Source organism: Podarcis gaigeae, assembly GCF_964106915.1.
Source record: "Podarcis gaigeae genome assembly, chromosome: 18".
In the NCBI taxonomy this organism is placed as follows: Eukaryota; Metazoa; Chordata; class Lepidosauria; order Squamata; family Lacertidae; genus Podarcis; species Podarcis gaigeae.
In genome coordinates, this window is record NC_139696.1 from 6,984,575 (window position 1) to 7,009,452 (window position 24,878).

Here is a 24,878-nt window from a genome sequence, read left to right on the forward strand (position 1 = left end):
GCAGCCTCGCATCTGGATTTTCCCCTAACACATTCAACACACAGCCTTTCAGAAAAGGGAAAAGGACGGACAGAGAGCAGAGAGCCGTTGTAAACAAAGGTTTATTGGAAGGGAGATCGTCTTTGTTTCTCCAGAGTGATACAGAGGAGTTTGTACTGCGGTTGCATGCACGAGCTGCACATAGTTAAAAGATGAAAAATCACCGGGGTGGGGGGCAAAGGTCACGAGAGAACTTGCGTCAGACTAGCCCCATTGTTACGCACATGCTACCCACGCCCTATTTACAGTGTGCTTCTCTTTCTTTCTCGGGGGGGGGGGAGTCTTTGCCCCATGGAGTGGGTGGGAACCAACCGTTCTGCAGTTCCCCTAACACAGCGGAGTCCCCCCACCGATCTCTGCTTTCCAAACCTAATGGCAGAACCCTTCTGCTACCCCAACAGCCTCTCCAAATCTACAGCTTCAGGAGCCCCCCAACCCTCAGAGCAGGAATAACATGGAATCAGGAATGCACCCCAAACCTCGACATAGTAAAAGAGGGAGCACAAGATTCTCCCTGCAACCCCAGGGCAGGATCAGACCGAAGTTGTCTGGCTAGACCAGAACATTTCCCGCAGTGCGTCTGGGAGACCCACAAGGGCTACACAATCCACACATCCTGGCTGTGGGTTCTGTCCCCAGGACAGGGGCGTTTGGTGCCCCACGGGACTGGCACCGGGGAGACCTGCTGTATGGGAGCCAGGACTAAGGGCCAATGCAAAAGACTCAACTCTGTGTTTGCCCCCATCCTTCTGAGTTCTGCAAGGAGAAACACTGGGACTCAGGGAAAGATTGGCAGCTGATATGCAGGGGGCAAGTGGTGGATGGGCCAAGGATTTGCCGCCCCCCCCCCCAGGGCCAGCCTCCCCTTCTTCGAAGATGCACTGCCTCCGAATGTGGAGGTCGCAATAAGCAAGTTCGAAATGTTTGGCCAAGGACTCCCATCGCAGAGATTTCAGAATGGGCTCGACTCAGTGGCCACACCGACAGGCCGCCTGCCCTGCGATATCAGGATTCCAGCACGGATTTTAAGCTGCTTTCCAACTGGACAAATTGCCTCGGGCAGCCCCCCAAATTATGGAGAGTTCAGTTTGTTGGTGCTGCACTGACTCCTACAGACTTTCACAGTTCCCAGGAGCGGAACCGGTTCAAAGCCAGTTCACGCAAGCGCACCTTGTCAACAAAGACTCAATAACAAAACCACTTCTTTGTTTTGAAAAGTCAAATTGCTTCCTGCCATTGATGCCTCTGTTACAACAACCTTGTAAGGTAGGCCGGAATCGTTATTCCCTGTATCACACATGGGAGCGGGGGCCAGGACCAGGAGGTCCCCCCCCCAGTGGGAACGACTTTGTGCTAACTCTGCCTTGAGTTCCTTCTGTGAGATTAGGAACAAACCTTCGCCTTTTTTCCTTCGGAAATTTTGAGGGCTGTTTCAGGCAGGTCGTTTCCTCCCTCTGCGGGTGTCTGCAAACGACAGACAAACCCATCAAGTTATTGCTTGTCCTCCCGCAAGCCAAAAATCCGCACCTGTTGAATTTCCGCCTGCAAGTCCTGAAGTGCCATTTGAAAATGGCAAACCAAGGAAATCTACAATGATTACAACTCTTTCTCTCCAATACTTTTTCCTCCCCACATTTCCTTTAGCTACTTGCAAAGGCACTGAACTGGGGGGGTTGCAGCAAATGTGGGGTGTGGGGCAGGAATTCACGAGGGGCAGCTTTCCCTGTTGAACTTCTACCTGCTAATCAGCTAAAAGAGCCCTTGCTTGCAGCAGAAGGGAGGGAGGCGACTTCGAAAATGGTGTGAGAGCGAAGGAAGGAAGGAAACTAGCATTGGAATGGAGCCTCCTCACCGCCCCCAACTTGGGGTTTGCATCCATTGTTAGTCATATTCAGAGCCGACCCACTGAAACGAAGGGATAACGGAGGCCCATAAATTCTAGTGGGTCTATGCTGAGTAAGAAACTAAGCTGCTCATTTAGGTCCCATCTGCACCATGCGTTTCAATCACACTGCTTTCCCCAAAGCTTCCTGGGACCTGTAGTTTGTTAAGGGTGCTGGGAATTCTAAATTACAGTTCCCAGTTTTGTTGTGGGGGGGGGCACAAGCGGTCACACCCTGACTTGCGTTGGGGGGAGAAAACTGGGAAGGGAAGACTGGAATCGTGTGTGAACTGGGGGAGAGAAGTTAGGAGAAAGAGAAGCTCTCTTGTCAAAGCTTTGTTCTTTGAGACCCCCCCCCCCCTACAATCGTGCCCCCTGTAAGGTTCAGGAGGAGACATGGGAGGGTTAACCTTGGGGGTACCAGTGAGTTCATATGGCCATGATTCCCCTCGCCCCCAACATATCCTGCAAGTGTCCCAGAAAAAACGAGACATCCCGTTTTGTCTTGTGAGAGCGGCCATTTTTAGTGCCATGACCTCCTAAAAGGGTGTGTTTTCTGGAGCTGTGATCTTGCATGGTGCCCCCAAACCCATGTTTTCAGGCCCTGAGCCCAAAAAATGCTTTTGGGGGGCTGGGGGGGATCACGGTGCGAAATCGCACGAGATCATGGCATCCCCAAAAGGCCGCTATTCCCATGATAAAAAGCAGAAGACCGGTGTCCTGGATTTTGCCTTGTTGGAGGATATGCAACGATGCCCCAGAAGATGCTGAACTTTCCGGATGTTGTGAGGGAGGGAAACGAAACGCCGTCACCACGAAAATTTGGAAGCGTCCATGTTTTTATAGTACTCCCTTTCTTCCTCCCGCTGCCACGCAACAAAGCTTGGAAACTCAATTTCTGGGTAAGGGAAATGGCTTCCAGCCTGAAAATGGAGAGGTCATGCTGTTTCTGTAGTGCTCTATTGTTGATAGCCTTCTTGATGTATGGAAGTGAGAGCTGGATCATAAAGAAGGCTGATCGTCGAAGAATGGATGCTTTTGAATTCTGGTGCTGGAGGAGACTCTTGAGAGTCCCATGGACTGCAAGAAGATCAAACCTCTCCATTCTGAAGGAAATCAGCCCTGAGTGCTCACTGGAAGGACAGATCCTGAAGCTGAGGCTCCAAGACTTTGGCCACCTCATGAGAAGAGAAGACTCCCTGGAAAAGACCCTGATGTTGGGAAAGACGGAGGGCACAAGGAGAAGGGGACGGCAGAGGATGAGATGGTTGGACAGTGTTCTTGAAGGTGCCAACATGAGTTTGACCAAACTGCGGGAGGCAGTGGAAGACAGGAGTGCCTGGCGTGCTCTGGTCCAGGGGGTCACGAAGAGTCGGACACGACTAAACAACAACATTGTTGATAGCAAAGATGGTGGCCTGGGGTCCAGGGTAGACATCGTTGGTGTCCTTTGTTGGAGCATCTGCCTAAGGATTCCTGTTTGTGGTGGAGTGGTCAACCTTCTAAAGCTGTCCCAGCAAAAAAATAAATTGTGTAGCTGCTTTGCCTGCATGTGGAATGGTAGCAGTGGATGGCGAATTTGAAAGGAGCCCTGCGGAGTCGCAGAAAGCAAGCTATCCCCCTTTTTGCTTGTCCACAACCTCAAGCGTCCGGAGGTCTCTGGACACACAGACGCTCCAGCCAGCTGCCGTAGTTCATTGGGAGAAAACGTTGAGCTATCAGCCAGATAAAAAACAAAATATGTTTCAAGAGGGGCAACAAACCAAGCTTTGGATCGGGGAAAAAAAAGAATGCTATGTTTGTAATGTTAATAATACCTTTGGAAGTCCACAGATGCAGTTGAGTCATTTCAGCATAAGAGCTTGAAATACGACAATGAGCAAAACTGTTCGGCTGGCTGGTCTTGGGTTCGAATCTCAGACACGTTCTGCGTTTGCTCGAAGGGGAAAAGGCTGGCTGGGTTTTCCTGGGAGGGGCCGTCTCCCAGTTGGGACCACACTGGCTCAGCAGGCGGGCAGGCATGGTTCCTGGTCCCTCTGCCTGGGACCGTGGGAGATGCTGCTGCCAATCCAAGGATGGAAAATGGGTTCTGTCTTTGCCAAATCAGGGCATCAATTGCAAACAGCGAGTTCCCTCTTTAGGATCTCTGGCATGTCTGCGTCGGGGTTTTTTTAAGAGTGGGGGGAGGAATAGGAAAAGAAAAGGAGGCTCAGCTGACATCCCTACCCCAGAGTTGCAACCCAACAGCCTAAATTTTGCAGTCAAGAAGAGAGCTCTGCTTAGCCATTTCTTTGGAGTCCCATGGGTTGGCAAACTAAGGCCTGGGGGCCGGATCCGGCCCAATCGCCTTCTAAATCCAGCTTGCAGATGATCCGAGAATCAGTGTGTTTTTACATGAGTAGAATGTGTCCTTTTATTTAAAAAGCACCTCTGGGTTATTTGTGGGGCCTGCCTGGTGTTTTTACATGAGTAGAATGTGTGCTTTTATTTAAAATGCATCTCTGGGTTATTTGTGGGGCATAGGAATTTGTTCTTTTTCTTTCTTTTCAAAATATAGTGCAGCCCCCCACAAGGTCTGAGGGACAGTGGACCGGCCCCCTGCTGAAAAAGTTTGCTGACCCCTTGGACCCTAGACTGGGGATTTCCTCAATTGCTCCCAGGCATACCCCAAGAAATAAACAAATTAACTAGCAGATCTTGTGGCTTAAAAACGACCCAACCCGTGAGGCGGCCACCCTCTCTGTCTCTGTGCAACTCCCCACCTCCTTTCAAACAGCTTTCACACGACCTGTGCGCACCCATCTCGATACACACACGCCTGCGTTGGATTATTCCATGGCACCCGATGCTAAAAAGCCTTAGCAGAGTTGCGTGCCCTCAAAAGGAATGTCGCCTGTTGCATCTCTGAACGAGCCCCTTTCCCGACTTTACTTCTGCCCCGACAACAGCTCCGCCCGCGTTGAGGGGCTGACGCAGATTCACAGGAGAAAGCTGAGCGCTTATTTTGGGGAAACCGCTTCCCTAGATTGTGTAAACACAGCGGAGATCGCCTCGTCGGACTTGGTTCATCTGCAATTGATTATCTGGGGAGGGGCCTCAGCAAATAGGTGGGCTATCCACTCACTCTAGAGAAGGTGGTCAGAGTTAAACCACCCTCTTCAGACTTCAGACTCCGCTCCATTTTCAAATCACAGAAAAGAACAGTTTTTGTGGATGCTCCCCCATAGCACACCATTTTCTTAAGACAGGGGTCAGCAACCTAAGGCCCATGGGCCAAAGGCGGCCCACGGGGGTTGTTTAACTGGCCCACGAGCCGCTCCAAAACCGAGCCACCTGCTCGGTGAGTCCCCACGCACTGTGCTAAACTGGCACGGGGACTCGCTTCTGCGGTACCGGAAATTGCGTCTGCACAGACACAGATGCCGGAAATCGCGTCTGCGCAGACGCAAACGGTGGGAATTGTGGGATCCGGCCCGTGGAGGGATCTCCGCTGGAGTAAACTTGCCCAGGCGAGATAAAACTTGCCCAACCCCTGCCTTAAGATATGGCGTTAAATGCCACAATCTATGCTGAGGCAGACCAGATTTAGAACGGTGAGGGATTAGCGCTGGCACTACAAATCAAACCAGTTATGGACCCTGTGAATATTGAACTTGAACTGAGGCCCTCCACACAGATTCATTCCCAGCCATCTTTGCCCCCCCCCTGTCCCCCAATCACAACCCGCAGGATTATTTAAACCAGGGCTTAACTTGACCAGGTGTCAAAATGGCCCGAAACCCCGCAGCGCCGAGAACCATGAAAAAGAGGGGGCAGGTTTGACACCCTGAAATTGCACTGCTTTCCACCACAGCCGCTAGCACCGTTAGAATCGCAGTGGAAGGGACCCAGAGGCGCCATCTTGTTGACCCCCCCCCCCCGGCAATGCTGGGATTTGCTCTCCCGGTGCATGTAGAAAGTCTTTATGGTCCTCTCCTTCTGAGAAATTTCTCGATCCGAGAGGAAAAGGAAAAAGGCAATCCTTGCCGTGCCGGAGTAGACGAACAGCCGCTCCCAAACCATTCCTGCCTGGCACAGCCAAGGATTCGTGTTTTGTGCATGTGCAAGGGTGTAAGTAACACACCAGAACCTCACCAAACGGGTAGAGGAAATCAGATAGAAACAAAGGAAGGAATGCCAGCCCCCCGTTTTGCTTTTTTAAACGCCTTTCATAGTCTGGCACCACCTTCCAAACACTCGGGAAGAAACTGGGGGCAAAGGATAGGGAGATTCCCCACCCCACCCGTCCCTGACCTTTGAAATTTTCCTGGCGACCGCCGTTGGTTATTATTTATTTCCATCGTTCAAAATCCTGCCCCCCTTATTTCTGCAGCACCTTTGCGAGGAAGGGGCGGAGCTGCACCCGAGGCCACCCCACGCCCCGCCTCTCAGAAAGGAGGCGGAGCGTCGCGGGAGGAAGTGTCCAATGAGGAAGCACCCGGATGAAATAAACCCCAAATCACGCACACGCACGCACACACAGAAGAGGTCTCCCTCCCTGCTTGTTTTTGTTTTTTGCCTCAAGCAGCATCTCCCGAGTGCCCCCCCTCTCCCCAATAATCCGTACGCCTGGGAGGTTGGGGGGGAGCACAGGTCCTTCTCCTCCCCCCTCTGCCCCTCCTCAGGTGGGATCCAGGGTCTCGCGTTGTCCTTTTCCTGATCTGCTCTTCCTCCGTGCTGTGAAACCCCGCCCCTTTTCGAAGGAGGGAGGCCGCCGAGCCAAGCCACGCCCCCTGGGCCGGTCCCCCTATTTGACGGAGGAGGCAGTCCGCTCCACGCTGCTGTATTTCAGGAGGTGGCTGAAGTCCGTCAGGGTGTGCTGGGCCCCCAACGTGGGTCCCCGCGCCGCCCGGGCGTAGGCCGCCTGCCCTTCCCCGCTGTTGAAAGTGTGGGTGCGCTTCAGTTGCGCGCTTGCCCTGCTGGCTGCATTGTTACTATTCGAGTTCAGCTTCTCGGGGTTCCACGGGGCGGGGTCCCCCGTCTCCCCACCGGGGGCCGACACCACCCGCCGCCGCTCGGGGCTGCCGTGCGGCGTGATGGGCAGCTCTCCGCCGTAGGAGCTCCGAGTCCCGCTCGGCCGGTGCGTGGGCGGCGCTTGGTGCTGGTGTTGTTGCTGCTGCTGGGCCACTCGCGCCCCCTCTCCGGCGCTGACCGGCAAGTACCGCATGTCCAGGGAGAGGTCGCCGGCCTCGTTCTCCAGCTCTTGGTCCATCAGCATGGAGTGGCAGGAGATGGGAATCACACGGCCTGAGCCGAGGTGGTGCGAGGGCACGGCGGTGTGGCCGGCGTGGAGGAGGATGACCGAGGAGGGCGGGTCTCCGCTGCGCAAGGAGGCGTTGATGAGATTGTGGCTGTACTCCCAGGTGCAGGGCTTTGGGCACCGCTTCTGCTGCAGCGGGGTCTGCTCCGGGGTGGGCAGCACCCCGGAATCCAGGTCATGCTGGCTGACCTTCACCAGCCCCTTGGGCCACCCGTTCTGCATCAGCGGGGCCAGCAGGTTCTCGGGCTGCCCGACGGGGCCGCCCCGGGAGCGGCGCTCGCCCAGCCGGCTGACGCTCACCACCGACTCGCTGTGAGACAGGATGTTCTCCTTGTCCTTGCGTCGGGCCAGCTCCTTGCGGTCGCGGTGCCCGATGAACCAGCACACGCTGAAGCCCGAGATCACGGCGCCGATGACGAAGGCCGCCACGGAGGAGATCACCAGCAGGTTGACCGAGACCAGGCCGTCCGGTTCGTCCACAAAGCTCTCCGTTAACAAGCCTGCGGGAGAGAGGGACAGCGTTAGCTGGTGGGTTGACCGGGAGTGTGGATGTGCCGGATCTGTTATCATAGAGTTGCAGGGTTGGAATGACATAATAGGGGGGTGGTATCAGGGAATGGTCTGGATCTGAAGATTGGGGGAGCAGATTATCTCAGAAGAGGAGGGGGGATATTTGCTTCCCCCTCACCTCCACCGTTTTCAGAAGCAGAGAGAGGGGCAGCCTCAGACACAGAAGCCAAACAGATTAGAGAGGAGTTATCCAGCTACCAGATAGTGACAGGAGAACCAGAAGGGAGGGGACAGCTTGGAGAGACGCCAATCAAGAGTATGGGGGACCCCTCTCTCCCTTGACTCGGAGGTCTGAACGGATTAGAGAACAAGGGAGGCAGCGAGAGGGAAGAACTTCCAGTCTTGCCGCGGAAGTTCTGTGGAGAGTTGTGTACAGTCGTACCTTGGTTTTTGAACAGCTTAGTTCTCGAACGTGAGGGTGTGGCTACTGTCACATGCTGACAGCTACTAAGAGCCACAGGTGAGAGCTGAGTGCAGGGGCGGTGGCGACGGTGTGTGTGGGGAAAACCATTGGTGGACAAACTAGGTAAAAGTTAAGGTAAAGGAGCCCTGGACGGTTAAGTCCAGTCAAGGGCGACTCTGGGGTTGTGGCGTTGATCTCGCTTTCGGGCCGAGGGAGCCGGCGTTTGTCCACTGACAGCTTTCTGGGTCATATGGCCAGCAGGACTAAACCACTTCTGGTGCAATGGGACACTGTGAGAGAAACTAGAGCACATGGAAACGGCATTTACCTTCCCACCACAGCTATGCCTATTGATCTACTTGCACTGGTGTGCTTTCGAGCTGCTAGGTTGCCAGGAGCTGGGACAGAGCAACGGGAGCTCACTCTGTCGCGGAGATTCAAACTTCCGACCTTCCGACTGGCAAGCCCAAGAGACTAAGGGGTTTAGGCCACAGCGCCACCCGCGTCCCCAGAAGAAGCACAATGTGCCCCCCACCAGCAATATTGGCCCTCCCTATAGAGCCCATACATTCTGCTTAATACATATACCCCCTTATGGCCTCATCTGGGCAAACAGAGGCCAGGGCTGTCTAGGTCACACCTGCACCATAGATTCAAAGCGCTTCCAAGAATCCTGTCGTTTAACCCCTGCAGGCCTACAACGCCAGCGCCAAAACAGCTCCCAGCTTTGGTTTTTTTTGGGAAAGCCATTCACTTTCAATGTGTGGTGTGGACATTTGTGTGGCCATGGTGAGTTCGGGGCAGGATCTGAACAGCAGGCTTGCCCAGCCGCCCTCGACCCCAGAGCCAGGAACGGTGGACAGGCACACACCTTCACAGTCGCCAAGGTGAGAGGTCTTGCCCCCGAGAATGTCCTGCTCGAACGCGACCCTGTAGCCAGACGAAGGGTGGAGAGAGGAATAACAGAGTTAGATAAAGATAAAGGGTGGTTTGTATTAAGAGATTCTGTTCCATCCAGGACCTCTGAAGGGTTCAACTTCTGTTGTTACGTTGTTTTTTAATTTTTAATTTATACTTTTCAAGTTTATACATTTCACCATTGCTTTTTGTGGGGGGTACACAGGGGTACACCCCCCTAAACATTTTGTGAATCTTTGTAAAGGTAAAGGGACCCCTGACCATTAGGTCCGGTTGTGTCCGACTCTGGGGTTGCGGCGCTCATCTCGCTTTATTGGCCGAGGGAGCCGGCGTACAGCTTCCTGGTCTTGTGGCCAGCAGGACTAAGCCACTTCTGGCAAACCAGAGCAGCGCACAGAAACACCGTTTACCTTCCCGCCTATTTATCTACTTGTACTTTGATGTGCTTTCGAACTGCTAGGTTGGCAGGAGCAGGGACCGAGCAACGGGAGCTCACCCCGTGGCGGAGATTCAAACCACCGACCTTCTGATCGGCAAGTCCTAGGCTCTGTGGTTTAACCCACAGCACCACCCGCGTCCCTGTGAATCTTTGTACTTTTGTCCATTTACTGTATTTATTTTCCTCGGTTTGAACTATAAAATGGTGATTTTCTTGAGTCAAAATGAGAGTACAGTGGTACCTCTGGTTGCGAAAGGGATCCGTTCCGGGGGCCTGTTCGCAACATGAGCAGAATGCAACCCGCGTCTGCGCGTCTGTGGGTCATGATTTGCCGCTTCTGTGCATGTGTGTGATGTCATTTTGCGAATCTGCGCATGCACGAGCGGCAAAACCTGGAGGTAACCCTTTCCGGTACTTCCGGATCGCCGCAGGACGCAACCTGAAGCAAATGTAACATGAGGTATGACTGTACCCCTAAACATTCTTAAACCTTTTTACCGTATTTTGCGCTCTATAAGACGCACCAGACCACAAGACGCACCTAGTTTTTGGAGGAGGGAAACAAGAAAAAAAAATTCTGAATCTCAGAAGCCAGAACAGCAAGAGGGATCGCTGCGCAGTGAAAGCAGCGATCCCTCTTGCTGTTCTGGCTTCTGGGATAGCTGCGCAGCCTGCATTCGCTCCATAAGACGCACACACATTTCCCCTTGCTTTTTAGGAGGGAAAAAGTGATTCATATAGAGCAAAAAATACGGTAAATCTGACGCCTCCTCTTACCAAGATCCTGGACGAACCAAGCCTCCTCTGCCCTGGTCAGAGTAGGAGAATCCTGGAGCAACTTCAGAGCCCAGAGAACAGCCTGTGCGCTGTGGGGCAGCCCCCCCGAGCCCCATGCTGTCCTACACCCTGGCTGGGCCTTGCCCCAGAGCAGGGGACACGCACCCCACCCACAGACACGCTCCCTTTTGACATGCACCCATACTTTTATAGCCTCAGTGGGGCAGGTGTAGAAGCTTCTGTAGAAGCAGAAGAGTAATCCTCATTGTCATCCGTGCCTCCACCCCAATCATCATCATCATCATCATCATCATCATCATCAAAGAGGGGCATTTGCCACCAGATATTACCTTGTGCTCTGTTCCAAGAAAATACAGGAGCCTTCTGGCGTCCAGCCACAGTATGGATCACGGCTCCCCAGGCAGTTTCTGAAGGGCAGAAAGGAAGACGGGTTTTTTGGGGAGTGGTGGTCAGTAAAAACAAACAGAAATTGCTATAGAACCACCAGGATATGAAAAACCAGGAATCCTAAAATCACTGACTAACAACAACAATTTATTATTTATACCCCACCCATCTGGCTGGGTTTCCCCAGCCACTCTGGGTGGCTCCCAACAGAATTAAAAGCACATTTGATGAGAGGCGCCACCACCGAGAAGGCCCTCTCCCTGGTTCCCTTGTAATCTCACTTCTCACAGTGAGGAAATCTCCAGAAGGCCCTCGAAGCTGGACCTCAGTGTCCGGGATGGATGATGGGAGTGGAGACGCTCCTTCAGGTCTACTGGGCTGAGGCCATTTAGGGCTTTCAAGGTCAGCACCAACACTTTGAACTGTGCTCGGAAATGTCCTAGGAGCCAATGTAGGTCTTTCAAGACCAGTGTTATAGGGTCTCGGCAGCCACTCCCAGTTGCATTCTGGATTAGCTGCAGTTTCTGGGTCACCTTCAAAGGTAGCCCCACGTAGAGCGCATTGCAGTAGTCCAAGTGGGAGATAACCAGAGCATGGACCACTCTGGAGAGACAGTCTGCGGGCAGGGAGGGTCTCAGCCTGCATACAGATGGAGCTGGTAGACAGCTGCCCTGGACACAGAATTGACCTCCACCTCCATGGACAGCTGTGAGTCCAAAATGATTCCCAGGCTGTGCACCTGGTCCTTCAGGGGCAGAGTTGCCCCATTCAGGACCAGGGAGTCCTCCACACCTGCCCCCCGTCCCCCAAGAACAGTACTTCTGTCTTGTCAGGATTCAACCTCAATCTGTTAGTCCCCATCCATCCTCCAACCACCTCCAGGCACTGGGAGTAGAGTTGGGAGCGACCAACTCTCGGGTCTCTTCCAGCTCCACAATTCTATGGTTCCTCCATTGCAGCCTTTCTCAACCTTGGGTCTCCAGATGTTTTTGGCCTACAACTCCCATGATCCCTAGCTCACAGGACCAAGGGTCAGGAATGATGGGAGTTGTAGTCCAAAAACATCTGGGAACCCAAGGCTGAGAAAGGCTGCTCTAGTGGTTTCATGTTTGGGGAGCTGGAGATGAAGACGAAATATTGGGTCTGGTGGGAAGCTGGGAGCAGGAACTTCCCTGGCAAGTTTTCATCTCAGCTGGACATGCATGACCCCCCCCCCCCAAAGGCAAATGCCCTCCTACCAATTATCCCCACAGCCTCTCCCAAGTGTGAGATTATGTGCAAGTATGGAGGAGAGGAGAATGAGGGAAGAAGACCCCCTCTCTGGTTTCCCATGCCCTTTTGGGATTATCCATCCTCCAGCTCTGAACCCCCAGGCCCCGTGACCTTTCGTTCGGAGACAAGCCTACTCTTTTTATTTCACTTCTAGCGTTTTAAATTTTCCCACTCCAGGGCCAGGTATTAAGCGGGGAACTTGTAAATAATGGGGCTTCTGTGCCTGGCAATTATGGGGAGGGAATGTTGCATGCGCCGCAGAGAGATGGTGGCAGCCCCCACATGGGTGTCAAACGACTCCAATATCACGTTGAGGAAAGGCAGTCCGTTGCCTTCTGTGGGAATCAGCTCGAGACCTCGCAGGCGAAGACGTGTGGGACCCGTGTCCTCAAAACACAGCCGCCGCGGAGAGCTTTCTGGGCATTGCTGCACTAGGAACCCAGACTCATATAACCTACATTGCCTCCAAGTACGTTTCCAGGCACAAATCAAAGTGTTGGTGCTGACCTTGAAAGCTCTAAACAGCCTAGTATACCTGAAGGAGTGTCTCCACCCCCATCGTTCTGCCCGGACACTGAGATCCAGCGCCGAGGGCCTTCTGGCGGTTTCCTCCCTGCGAGAAGTGAGGTTACAGGGAACCAGGCAGAGGGCCTTCTCGGTGGTGGTGCCCTCCCTGTGGAACACCCTCCCATCAAATGTCAAATGAATAAACAACTACCTGACTTTTTGAAGACATCTGAAGGCAGCCCTGTTTAGGGAAGTTTTTTAATGACTGATGTTTTAATGTATTTTTAATCTCCTGTTGGAAGCCACCCAGAGTGGCTGGGGAAACCAAGCCAAATGGGTGGGGTATAAGTAAATAATAATAATAATAATAATAATAATAATAATAATAATAATAATAATAATTATTTAAAGTGCCATCCCTCTGCTCTTAAGATGGGCCCTCCTCCACCTTCAATTTTCCTTTTTAAATACAGTGGTACCTCGGGTTACATACGCTTCAGGTTACATACGCTTCAGGTTACAGACTCTGCTAACCCAGAAATAGTACCTTGGGTTAAGAACTTTGCTTCAGGATGAGAACAGAAATTGTGCTCCAGCGGCGCAGCAGCAGCAGGAGGCCCCATTAGCTAAAGTGTTGCTTCAGGTTAAGAACAGTTTCAGGTTAAGAATGGACCTCCAGAACAAATTAAGTACTTAACCCGAGGTATCACTGTAAACATTTTTAATTATTTGAAAAACAGAAAATAAACAACAAAATGATGGGGCTAGATAATTTTGGTGGCCCCTTTCTGTTGGAACGCATGTTACATGAATAGTTGCTGAAATTATGTTAAATAGCAGACAGCAAGACAAACGATGTAATGTATTCGGTGGAAACTGAACCGCAGAGGAATGGAAACGGCGCCAATTGTGATGAAAAGCCTCTTGGAATGAGAATCGCTTCATTCTTTCAACGGCACTCTTTCTCTAACAGCAGATTTGGTGATGAGATTGCGGCCCAAATGGGACTCCCAGAACGGTTGAGGGAAGCACAATATTTTCAGACGAACAATTTTTTTAAAAAAAGAATGTAAGGGGGAAAACCCACCCACGCCCCGTCAATCAGTAGCTGCAAAAAGCTGAGTGTCAGTTGAAAAACAAAAACAGAAAATTGGGGTTGGTCTGCTTGAGCCCCTTCCTGCTTATGGCAGGGTCAGGGAACTTTTTGTACCAGCTCTAAGTGACGCGACAGGGGACCCCGTGGACACTTCTCACTGCTCAATCAGGTGTCGGACTTGGCAACTGAGGGGGAGCGCCGGAATGTATTGGCTCCACACAAATTCTCTGTAGTAACCTTCAGTACAAACCCTTTCCTCAACAGGGCCAGGAAAATACCGTATTTTTCCTTCTATAACACACAGATTTTTTTCTCCTAAAAAGGAAGGGGAAATGTCTGTGCGTGTTATTGAGCGAATGTGTGGTCCCTGGAGCCAAATGGCGCGAGGGGAGGCAAAAAAAAAATCAGGCAAAAATCAAATCGCGCGTCTCAGAGAAGGGAAACCTGAAAAGAGGAAGCGGCTGCTTTCCTGCATTCTGCCTCAGGGTCTTACTGCCCATCCACCTCTGTTTCCTTGCTGTGTTTGCTCAAACGGAACAAAGAGCAGGGAAAGCCCCTCCAGGCAAGCAGAGGGGAAAGCAGAGTGTGTCTCTGTGCTCCGTGCTGCTGAAAACATGCAGGAGGGAGAGAGAGAGAGAGAGAGAGAGAGAGAGAGCGAGCTGGCTGGCTTGGGTGGGTAGGTGAGGGAAAACTTTTGCCTTCCTTTCCTCCCTCCCGTTATACCCCTCTCCTGCATTCTTAGCCAGCTGTTTCTCTGCACACCCCTCTCGTGCTCCTTGTCCGTTCTGTGTTTTTCCTTCCCTCCCCACTTAAAATGTGGTTAAAAAGCATGGATCCACATGGATCCTCAGGATCTTTGCATTGGGTCACCCCAAATTCACCATCAGATCACATAGCATGTCCATGGCTACAGCCTGTCCCCCCAAAATCACGCACCCACTGTTGCCTGGGGCTGCAATGGTGCAAAAACGTGGTTAAAAAGCATGGATCTACATGGATCCTCAGGATCTTTGCATTGGGTCACCCCAAATTCACCATCAGATCACATAGCATGTCCATGGCTACAGCCTGTCCCCCCAAAATCACGCACCCACTGTTGCCTGGGGCTGCAATGGTGCAAAAACGTGGTTAAAAAGCATGGATCCACATGGATCCTCAGGATCTTTGCATTGGGTCAGCCCAAATTCACCATCAGAGCACATAGCATGTCCATGGCTACAGCCTGCCCCCCAAAAATCACGCACCCACTGTTGCCTGGGGCTGCAATGGTGCAAAAACGTGGTTACAAAGCATGGATCCACAGGGATTCTCAGGATTTTTGCATTGGGTCACCCCAAATTCACCATCAGATCACATGTCTGTGGCCACAGCATGAAGCACAAAAATGATACATCCACTGTTTCATTCAGAATGTTTTTTCCCTTGTTTTCCTCCTCTAAAAACAATGTGCGTGTTATGGTCAGGTGCGTGTTATAGAGCGAAAAATATGGTATATAAATTTCAGTTTCTCATTTTTTCAAGCCTGAAACTCAGTTCTCCACAATACCACACTAGCTTGTTGTTTACTTACTTGCTTATTTTAGAAGGGTCCTTGTGAAATTTCACCAGCATATTAGTGCAAAATTCCCCTTATTATACACATTATTTTTTTTGCAAAGCAATGCCCTCCAGCGTAATGCATGCAACATTTTTGCATGTTATTTTATTTACTTATTTGCTGCTAATATATGCTTTTTTTTGCACCCCTCCCAAATATCTAGTTTAAACTTTTCGGTTCAATTAATTCAGCAACACCGACGATCTTCTTGCCCCAGTGATAACGAGCTTTTCAGCGTCTGACATATGCATTTTTATACGCACGCTTTCTCCTAGAATATCCCTCCCCCCCCATGCCCAACATGGCCGAAGAACCACCTTGCAAAATTCGGAGAAGCGTGAATTCTGAGGGATAGCTGACTATTCGTTCTGTAAACTGCGAATTGGGGAAGCCTGCCTTTATTTTCTCCCCCCCCCCAATAATTTTTTATTATTTTCTTAACACAGCCTTGTAAGGTAAAGGAAAAGGGACCCCTGACCATTAGGTCCAGTCGTGGCCGACTCTGAGGTTGCGGCACTCATCTCGCTTTATTGGCTGAGGGAGCCGGCATACACCTTCCAGGTCATGTGGCCAGCATGACTGAGCCGCTTCTGGCGAACCAGAGCAGCACACGGAAACGCATTTACCTTCCTGCCAGAGCGGTACCTATTTATCTACTTGCACTTTGATGTGCTTTCGAACTGCTAGGTTGGCAAGAGCAGGGACTGAGCAATGGGAGCTCACCCCATCGCAGGGATTCGAACCGCTGACCTTCTGATCGGCAAGTCCTAGGCTCTGTGGTTTAACCCACAGCGCCACCCACGTCCCAAACACAGTCTTATACAATACATCAAATAACATATATACTTTTAGCTCTGCCAAGCTTGCGACTTCCCTCCTTCCCTTCAACAGGTATCCCTTATTCTCTTAGATTGCGTATTTTAGTATTAAACCTCTTATCTGTCTTTACATTGTAGGAGTTATTTCAGCCCTGCCGGTGTTTTTAAGATTTTACAATTATCCTTTAGATACACAGTGAATTTACTCCAACTTTCCTGGAATCTCTGATCGTCCCAATATCCCGAATCCTGCTGGTCAGCTTGGCTAACACCGCATAGTTCATCATTTTCGCCTGAAACTCCACAATGGTAGGAATTTATTGTAATTTCCAATTTGGGGCTAGCATGTTTCTTGCCGCTGCTGTGGCGTACATAAATAGTCTTTGGTCCGAATTCTTGATTTCTTTCCCCATCAAACCCAGTAAGAAGGCTTCTGGTTTTTTGGTAAAATATTTACCGTATTTTTCGCTCTATAAGACTCACTTTTTCCCTCCTCAAAAGTAAGGGGAAATGTGTGTGCATCTTATGGAACGAATGCAGGCTGCGCAGCTATCCCAGAAGCCAGAACAGCAAGAGGGATTGCTGCTTTCACTGCGCAGCGATCCCTCTTGCTGTTCTGGCTTCTGAGATTCAGAATATATTTTTTTTCTTGTTTTCCTCCTCCAAAAACTAGGTGCGTCTTGTGGTCTGGTACGTCTTATAGAACGAAAAATACGGTAAATATTTTCTTAAGTCCATTATAGATCTGCTCCCCAAAGTTCTTAACTTTATCACAAGTCCACCACATGTGATAAAAATCCCCGTCAGCCTCTATGCATTTCCAACATTTTTTTATCCCTCATCCTATACATTTTCACCAACTTTACTGGTGTTAAGGTGCCTGCCTTTCGACGCAAAGTGAATCGACTCTCCTCCTCTGTCCCAACCCATTGTCAGGGTGTGTGTGTGTGTGTGTGTGGAGGCTGCGTTAAAAACCCCAGCACATGGGAACAGGAATGGAAAACTCACTTTATGCAACCGGAATGCTGCTGGCACCGGGCCACGGGGGCACGAACCACGCAGGGCGGGAAAGCCAGGAGCAGGGACCCCGTGGCCTTGTCCAATTCCATGCCCAGAAGTTTCCGTTCACCCACATTGTCTTTTCCGCACCTGAAGGGGAAAAATCAATCAATCAATCAATCAATCTTTATTACGGTCCAGAGACCCAACAAATTGTTACAAAGCAATGCAAATTCAGACAGCCTAAATAAATAATAATAATAATAATAATAATAATAATAATAATAATAATTTATTATTTATACCCCGCCCCCATCTGGCTGGGTTTCCCCAGCCACTCTGGGCGGCTTCCAAAAAACTATTAAAATACTGTAATACATCAAACATTAAAAGCTTCCCTAAACAGGGCTGCCTTCAGATGTCTTCTAAAAGCCTGGTATTTGTTGTTCTCTTTGACATCTGGTGGAAGGGCGTTCCACAGGGCGGGCGCCACCTTCCTGGTTTCCTGTAACTTCTTGCAGCAAGGGATCCACCAGAAGGCCCTCGGTGCTGGACTTCAGTGTCCAGGTAGAATGATGGGGGTGGAGACACTCCTTCAGATATACTGGACTGAGGCTGTTTAGGTTAAGGTAAAGGTAAAGGGACCCCTGACCATTAGGTCCAGTCATGACCGACTCTGGGGTTGCGGCACTCATCTTGCTTTACTGGCCGAGGGAGCCGGCGTACAGCTTCCGGGTCATGTGGCCAGCAGGACTAAGCCGCTTCTGGTGAACCAGAGCAGCACACGGAAATGCCGTTAACCTTCCCGCTGGAGCGGTGCCTATTTATCTACTTGCACTTTGATGTGCTTTCGAACTGCTAGGTTGGCAGGAGCAGGGACTGAGCTACGGGAGCTCACTCCGTCGCGGGGATTCGAACCGCCGACTTTCTGATCGGCAAGTCCTAGGTTTAACCCGCAGCGCCACCCGCGTCCAGACAGCCTATCTCCAGGTTAAACAAGCATTTTGTTCAGACTTGAAGATAGGGATCATCTACAGGGTTCTTTTAGATGGCGGATGAATAACACTTTGCTGAGAAATGATTTGATTGTAAATAAAGCTCAAAAGACCCTAAAGGACTATTTTGAGTTGAACCTAAATCCTGGAATTGAAGCAATGGTTGTATGGGATGCAAGTAAAGCAGTAATGCAAGGTTTTTTGATTCAACAGAACTCTATCAGGAAGAAAACACAGAATGAGCAAAAGGAAAAGATTCTGTCTCAATTAAAGGAGAAAGAGAAAAAACTGAGATGTAACCCCAAAAATCAACAGATTCAAAAGGAAATTAAAGCATTACAATCTCCGTATTCACAAATAGTAAACCAAGAAATTGAATGGAAAATTAAATTGATGAAACAAAAGACTTTTGAACCGGCAAATAAATGTGGAAAATTACTGGCTTGGCAACTGCAAAAAAGTCAGAAGGATAGTACAATGGAATCTCTCTCCCATAACTGAACATGGAAGAATTTTCTCTTGCTTCTCCTATGTTATTCTGATTAGAGTCATACCTCGGATCCCAAATGCCTTGGTATTTGGACGTTTTAGCTCCCAAATGCCAAAAAAACCAAGAAGTGACCGTTCCGGTTTGCGAACTATTTTTGGAAGCTGAACGTCCAACGGGGCTTCTGATTGGCTGCAGGAGCTTCCTGCAGCCAATCAGAAGCTGCGCTTTAGTTTCCAAACATTTTAGAAGTTGAATGGACTTCTGGAACGGATTCCGTTCAGTTTCCAAGGTACGACTGTATTCTGTTTGTTATTATCCGGGGGTTTTTTCAACCGGAACCTCTCAGAAAGGTGCCATTGCCATTCTAAGAGAACAAGGGAGGTGTTCATAGTGAGTTCTGGCACCTCTTTTTCTAGAAAAATAGCACTGTTTAATAATAATAATAATAATAATAATAATAATAATAATAATAATATACAGTCATACCTTGGGTTACAGATGCTTCATGTTGCCTTTTTTTGGGTTATAGACCCGCCAAAACCTGGAAGTACCGGAACGGGTTACTTCCGGGTTTGGGTGGTTGCACATGCACAGAAGCACTAAATCGTGCTTTGCGCATGTGCAGAAGCACCGAATTGCAACCCGCATGTGCACAGACGCATCCCGCATGGATCGTGTTCGCAACCCAAGCATCCGCTGTACCGCCCTTTATCAGAAGAACCCAGGGCAGTGTACCACATTAAAAACATGTTACAGAACATCAATACAGTGGTGCCTCGCAAGACGAAAAGAATCCGTTCCGCGATTCTCTTCGTCTACCGGTTTTTTCGTCTTGCGAAGCAAGCCCATTGACAGCTTAGCGGATTAGCGCTAGAGCTGTCAAGTGGCTTCCAGTGATCAGCTGTTAAGCGGCTTATCAGCGGATCAGCTGTTAAGCGGCTTAGCGGCTTAGGAAAAGGGGGAAAAAGAAAAATAAACACGGGAACTCGCAATATTTTTTCGTCTTGCGAAGCAACCCCATAGGGAAATTCGTTTTGCGAAGCGCCTCCAAAATGGAAAACCCTTTCGTCTAGCGGGTTTTCCGTCTTGCGAGGCATTCGTATTGCGGGGCACCACTGTAATAAAAACATAATAGGAAGCATACTGGCAGATAGCCTCATAATAATAAAATAGTCATCATAATAACAATCCTCCACAATTTCACAGGGCATAGATTATTTAATGGCCTAAGGACTGGGTAAAGAGGAATGTTTTTTGCCTGGTGTAAAGGTAAAGGTAAAGGGACCCCTGACCATTAGGTCCAGTCATGGCTGACTCTGGGGTTGCGGCGCTCATCTTGCTTTATTGGCCGAGGGAGCCAGCATGCAGCTTCCAGGTCATGTGGCCAGCATGACTAAGCTGCTTCTGGCGAACCAGAGCAGCGCACGGAAACACTGTTTACCTTCCCGCTGGAGCTGTACCTATTTATCTACTTGCACTTTGACGTGCTTTCAAACTGCTAGGTTGGCAGGAGCAGGGACCGAGCAACGGGAGCTCACCCCGTCACGGGGATTCAAACTGCCAACCATCTGATCGGCAAGCGCTAGGCTCTGTGGTTTAACCCACAGACATGTAGCATTCCACAATCAGGGGGGCCACCACCGAAAAGTCCCGTTCTCTTGTTGCCAACCTCCAAACGTCTCTGTGATGGGGAGCACACAGAGAAGGGCCTCAGAGGACTTATCTTAAGGACTGCTTCAGTGCTTTTCATTCTGTATTCAAGCCTGCTGCTCAGTGCCAGCACCCGACTTCTCTCCACAAACATTGCTCTTGCCACCAAATCCAAAAGAACTCTTGCCCATGGGCAAACTTACTTGTCACTGGGATAGGTCTCGAACTCCTCCAGCAGCAAACTCTGGCTGCTGGCCCTTACGGTCGCAGAGTTGGTGCTGACATTGGTGTGGATAAGGAACTTGAAGACGGTGCCTGTGTCGGAGGCCAGGAATACCACGGTGTGGTTCCTGCTGGGTCCTGCTGTGGGGTCCACCACAATCTTGCGCAGCTGATACCTGCCCGGAGAAACAGAGCTGGTGGGTTTATCGTCTGCGCGCACAAAACCAGTGCAGGGCTGGTGTGTGTGTGTGTCTGTGTGTGTCTGTGTGTGTGTGCAGAAAGAAGCAAAGATCACCACTGTCACAGCAATGATTCTTCAACATCAACTCCGAAAAAGTTTACACATCACTTGGGAAGACAGGTGAACTAATACAGTGGTACCTCGGGTTACATACGCTTCAGGTTACAGACTCCGCTAACCCAGAAATAGTATCTCGGGTTAAGAACTTTGCTTCAGGATGAGAACAGAAATTGTGCAGTGGCAGCAGGAGACCCCATTAGCTAAAGTGGTGCTTCAGGTTAAGAACAGTTTCAGGTTAAGAACGGACCTCTGGAACGAATTAAGTACGTAACCAGAGGTACCACTGTACCAGTGTACTGGAAGAAGCAAAGATCACCAGTGTCGAAGCAATGATTCTTCAACATCAACTTTGTTGGACTGGTCATGTTGTGCAGATGTCTGATTATCGTCTTCCAAAGCAACTGCTCTATTCCGAATTTAAAAATGGAAAGCGTAATGCTGGTGGTCAACAAAAGAGGTTTAAAGACTCTCTCAAGGCAAATCTTAAAAAATGTAGTATAAACACCGACAACTGAGAAACACTGGCCTGCGAGCGTTCCAGTTGGAGAACAGCCTTTACCAAAGGTGTCGTGGGCTTTGAAGATGCTCGAACTCAGGACGAAAGGGGAAAACGTGCTAAAAGGAAGGCAAACCCTCACCAGGATCAACTCCTGCCTGGAAACTAATGTCCCCACTGTGGAAGGGCGTGTGAATCCAGAATTGGCCTTCAAGGTCACTTACGGACACACCGTCAAAACCACGTTCATGAAAGACAATATTCCTTGGCTATGAGGGATTGCCAAAAAGAAAATGAGATTTGTCTGTTTGTGTGTGTCTATACACAAAAGGTAATAAGTTAAAGGTAAAGGTTAAGGACCGCTGGATGGTTACGTCCAGTCAAAGGTGACTATGGGGTTGTGGCGCTCATCTCGCTTTCAGGCTGAGGGAGCTGGCGTTTGTCCACAGACAGCTTTCCGGGTCACGTGGCCAGCAGGACTAAACGGCTTCTGGCACAACGAGACACCGTGATGGAAACCAGAGTGCATGGAAATGCCGTTTACCTTCCCGCCGCAGTGGTACCTATTTATCTACTTGCGCCGGTGTGTTTTCGAACGGCTAGGTTGGTAGGAGCTGGGACAGAGCAACAGGAGCTCACTCCGCCTTGAGGATTCGAACCATTGACCTTCTGAGTGGCAAGCCCAAGAGGCTCAGTGATTTAGACCACAGCGCCACCCGTGTCCCTCTATACACAATATTTAAAATCCCTCCCGTGGAACCTATCAATCGCAGGGAATTTTGCAAGCCACTTTCCTAGGATAGACACACCTCTCCTCTCCTCCAAATTCTCTGCCCGCCACACCCCTGTTTCTAAAACAGCCACGATCACAGATGCCAAACGCAACGACACATTTAATCAACCATATCCCACCCCCACCTCCTTCTCAAACACCCGCCTTGGCTGGCTCGCTCTACCCTTTGCAAAGCGGGTGGCGGCGGGTAGTCAATTAGAGGGAAGTTTTCTGTCATCTCATTAAATCTGCAATTATCCCCACCAATTAATTCTGGCTGTTTTGCATGTGAAGCTAGCCTCGCTAGCAGCACCGGGCGAGGATAGGGGTGAAGGAGGTGCAACGGGCTATAGGGTTGCGATGGACAATCTCTACTCTATGGGGATGTAAATTATGTATTTGCCTCCGTTCCTGCCACTGTCCAGGGCTCCCCCCCCCCCCAAATTATTTTTTTTGGCTAAGCACAGCCTGAAGGATGCACACAGACCCCACCCCACAGGCCAATATCTCCCAGTGTGCATTTCTGGCTTGAGAGACAACAGGAACGATGCTTGATTAATTTCACATAAAACATCAATTAAGACAGATTTAATTAGAACCAGCTCGCCTTGGCGGTGGTGCTTAGGAAATTAATGGAAAGCGGTTGTTTTCCCGTCTCTGACACACACACACACACACACACGTAAAATGCACAAAGTATTCACACAAGAGAGGTCTGCAATATATATTGCATGGAAACGGAATGGTAGCAGCTCTGGGTAGCTGATTATTCCAAATTAGGTAAATCAGCTGAAAAAATACACTGGCTGTCTCTTGATTAAATTGGTCAGCAGACTTTAATTCCTCATTCTTCTCCAGGCTAAACATAAGTAAAGGTAAAGGGACCCCTGACCATTAGGTCCAGTCGTGGCTGACTCTGGGGTTGTGGCGCTCATCTCGCTTTACTGTCCGAGGGAGCCGGAGTACAGCTTCCGGGTCATGTGGCCAGCAGGGCTAAGCCGCTTCTGGTGAACCAGAGTTGTGCACGGAAATGCCGTTTACCTTCCCGCTGGAGTGGTACCTATTTCTCTACTTGCACTTTGACGTGCTTTCAAACTGCTAGGTTGGCAGGAGCAGGGACCGAGCAACAGGAGCTCACCCCGTCGCGGGGATTCGAACCGCCAGCCTTCTCATCGGCAAGGCCTAGGCTCTGTGGTTTAACCCACAGCGCCACCCGCGTCCCAGGCTAAACATACCCACGTTGAAATTCTTTTAGCTCTCCCTTACCGGGTCATGGTCCTGATGATCCAGGGCGCATTGCCCAGCGACGGAACCGACTCGTCCATCAACGGATGCGTCTTCACAAAATTGAGGATCTCGTCTGGGAAGAAGCTCGAGGAATTGTAGCGCATCCCCGGAGCTGCGCAACAACCCGGCCTGTGAGGCAAACATCCAGAAGTCAAGATTCTGCGCTACGTGAGCAAGGAAATAGGTTCGTAGCCGGACAGGGGCTACCGAGATGTCCTGACAGAAGAAACACCCAAACCCATCTGTTATGTACTAAGCTTGGATCCTAGAACAATAGGCAGGTAGGATCCTAGAACGCAACAACTGTTTGGCCTGCAGGAGAAGACCAATCAGGCTCCAGGAGGAAATTACTGTATTTTTTGCTCCATAAGACACACTTTTTTCTCCCTAAAAAATAAGGGGAAATGTCTGTGCGTCTTATGGAGCGAATGCGTGGTCCCTGGAGCCGAATTGTCCAGGGGCAAAAAGCAGATCATGCTATTTTTTTTCTGAAAGAGGAAAGTGGGTGTTGAAACGAAGCCGCTGATTGTTTGCCGATCAGGGAGAGAGATAAGGGACGCTAGAGATAAAGGAGGCTGCCTGGGAGGGGGGAGGTAAAGACAGCAAACTTGCAAAGGGGGGAAACAGGAAGACTAAAGCAATAAGGAGAGAAATTAGAAGAAAAGGAGGAGCAAAAAACTGCTCCAGCTAAGGAAAAGACACAAAGGCAAACAAGAGGGAAGGGAGTGTTGAAAGGAAGCAGCTGATCGGTGGGATCGGGAGAGAGATAAGGGACGCTAGCTGAGGTTGCCTGGTAGGGGGGAGGTAAAAGGACATGGATCCTCAGGATTTTTACATTGGGTCACCCCAAATTCACCATCAGATCACATGTCTGTGGCCACAGCATGAACCACAAAAATCATACATCCACTGTTTCGTTCAGAATATTATTATTTTTTTGTTTTCCTCCTCTAAAAACCAGGTGTGTTTTATGAAGTAAAAAATAAATACTGTAATCAGCCTATTAGGCTGGTAGGATCATAGAATGCAACAACTGATTGGCCTGCAGGAGAAGACCAATCAGGCTTCAGGAGGGAAGCAGAATCAGCCAATCAGACGAGACCCATTGTGTAAATAATATATATAAGAGCCTGAGGTTTTTTGGGGGGCAATTAAACCACTGTTTTACAAGCTGCAATAAAGAGCATGAAATCCCACTATCATTCCCAACAGAGGCAAAATATTTCGTGTTTTTTTAAAAATAATTTTTTATTAAGGATTTTACATTACAAAAAATGAAAGAAAAAAACAGAAAAAAGAAAAAATGTCAAACAAAAATTGTTAAAAACAATCAATCTTTCCATCTCCTTATTTTTCATTTACTTGTTTCTCGGACCTCCTCATACCACCCTTTTTTGTATTCCAAATCAAATTATTAATTCAACAATTTATTTCCCTCTTTTTACTACCCAGATCTTATTCTTAAATTATTACAATCTTAGACTTTTACTTATATAAACCCATTTTTTCATATTCTTTTAACCCATCACAGCTAGAAACCACTTAGTTCCAATCCAACGTTATTCTAAAATTCCTTAATTTTACAATATCTCTGTAAATAGTCTTTAAATTTCTTCCAATCTTCCTCCACTGACTCTTCTC

General features: G+C 49.7%; 2 protein-coding genes across 4 annotated transcripts in view; both read right to left on the reverse strand.

The window, feature by feature from the left end:
* Positions 1-24,878, reverse strand: part of LOC310835517 (uncharacterized protein) — a 691,527-nt gene that overhangs the window by 142,311 nt on the left and 524,338 nt on the right. The gene's annotated exons all lie outside the window — the stretch shown is intronic.
* Positions 84-24,878, reverse strand: part of SEMA6B (semaphorin 6B) — a 174,407-nt gene continuing 149,612 nt past the window's right edge. For 2 of the 3 annotated variants that reach the window (XM_083720286.1, XM_083720287.1), the window contains exons 12-17: positions 23,217-23,366; positions 20,363-20,557; positions 17,034-17,174; positions 10,678-10,755; positions 9,065-9,123; positions 84-7,720 (exon numbers count right to left, since the gene is read on the reverse strand). In XM_083720286.1, the coding sequence (XP_083576412.1) occupies positions 6,708-7,720; positions 9,065-9,123; positions 10,678-10,755; positions 17,034-17,174; positions 20,363-20,557; positions 23,217-23,366 (1,636 nt within the window). In that variant the 3' untranslated portion in view covers positions 84-6,707. The remainder of the gene's footprint in view (positions 7,721-9,064; positions 9,124-10,677; positions 10,756-17,033; positions 17,175-20,362; positions 20,558-23,216; positions 23,367-24,878) is intronic. The other variant, XM_083720288.1, reaches the window with a different exon arrangement.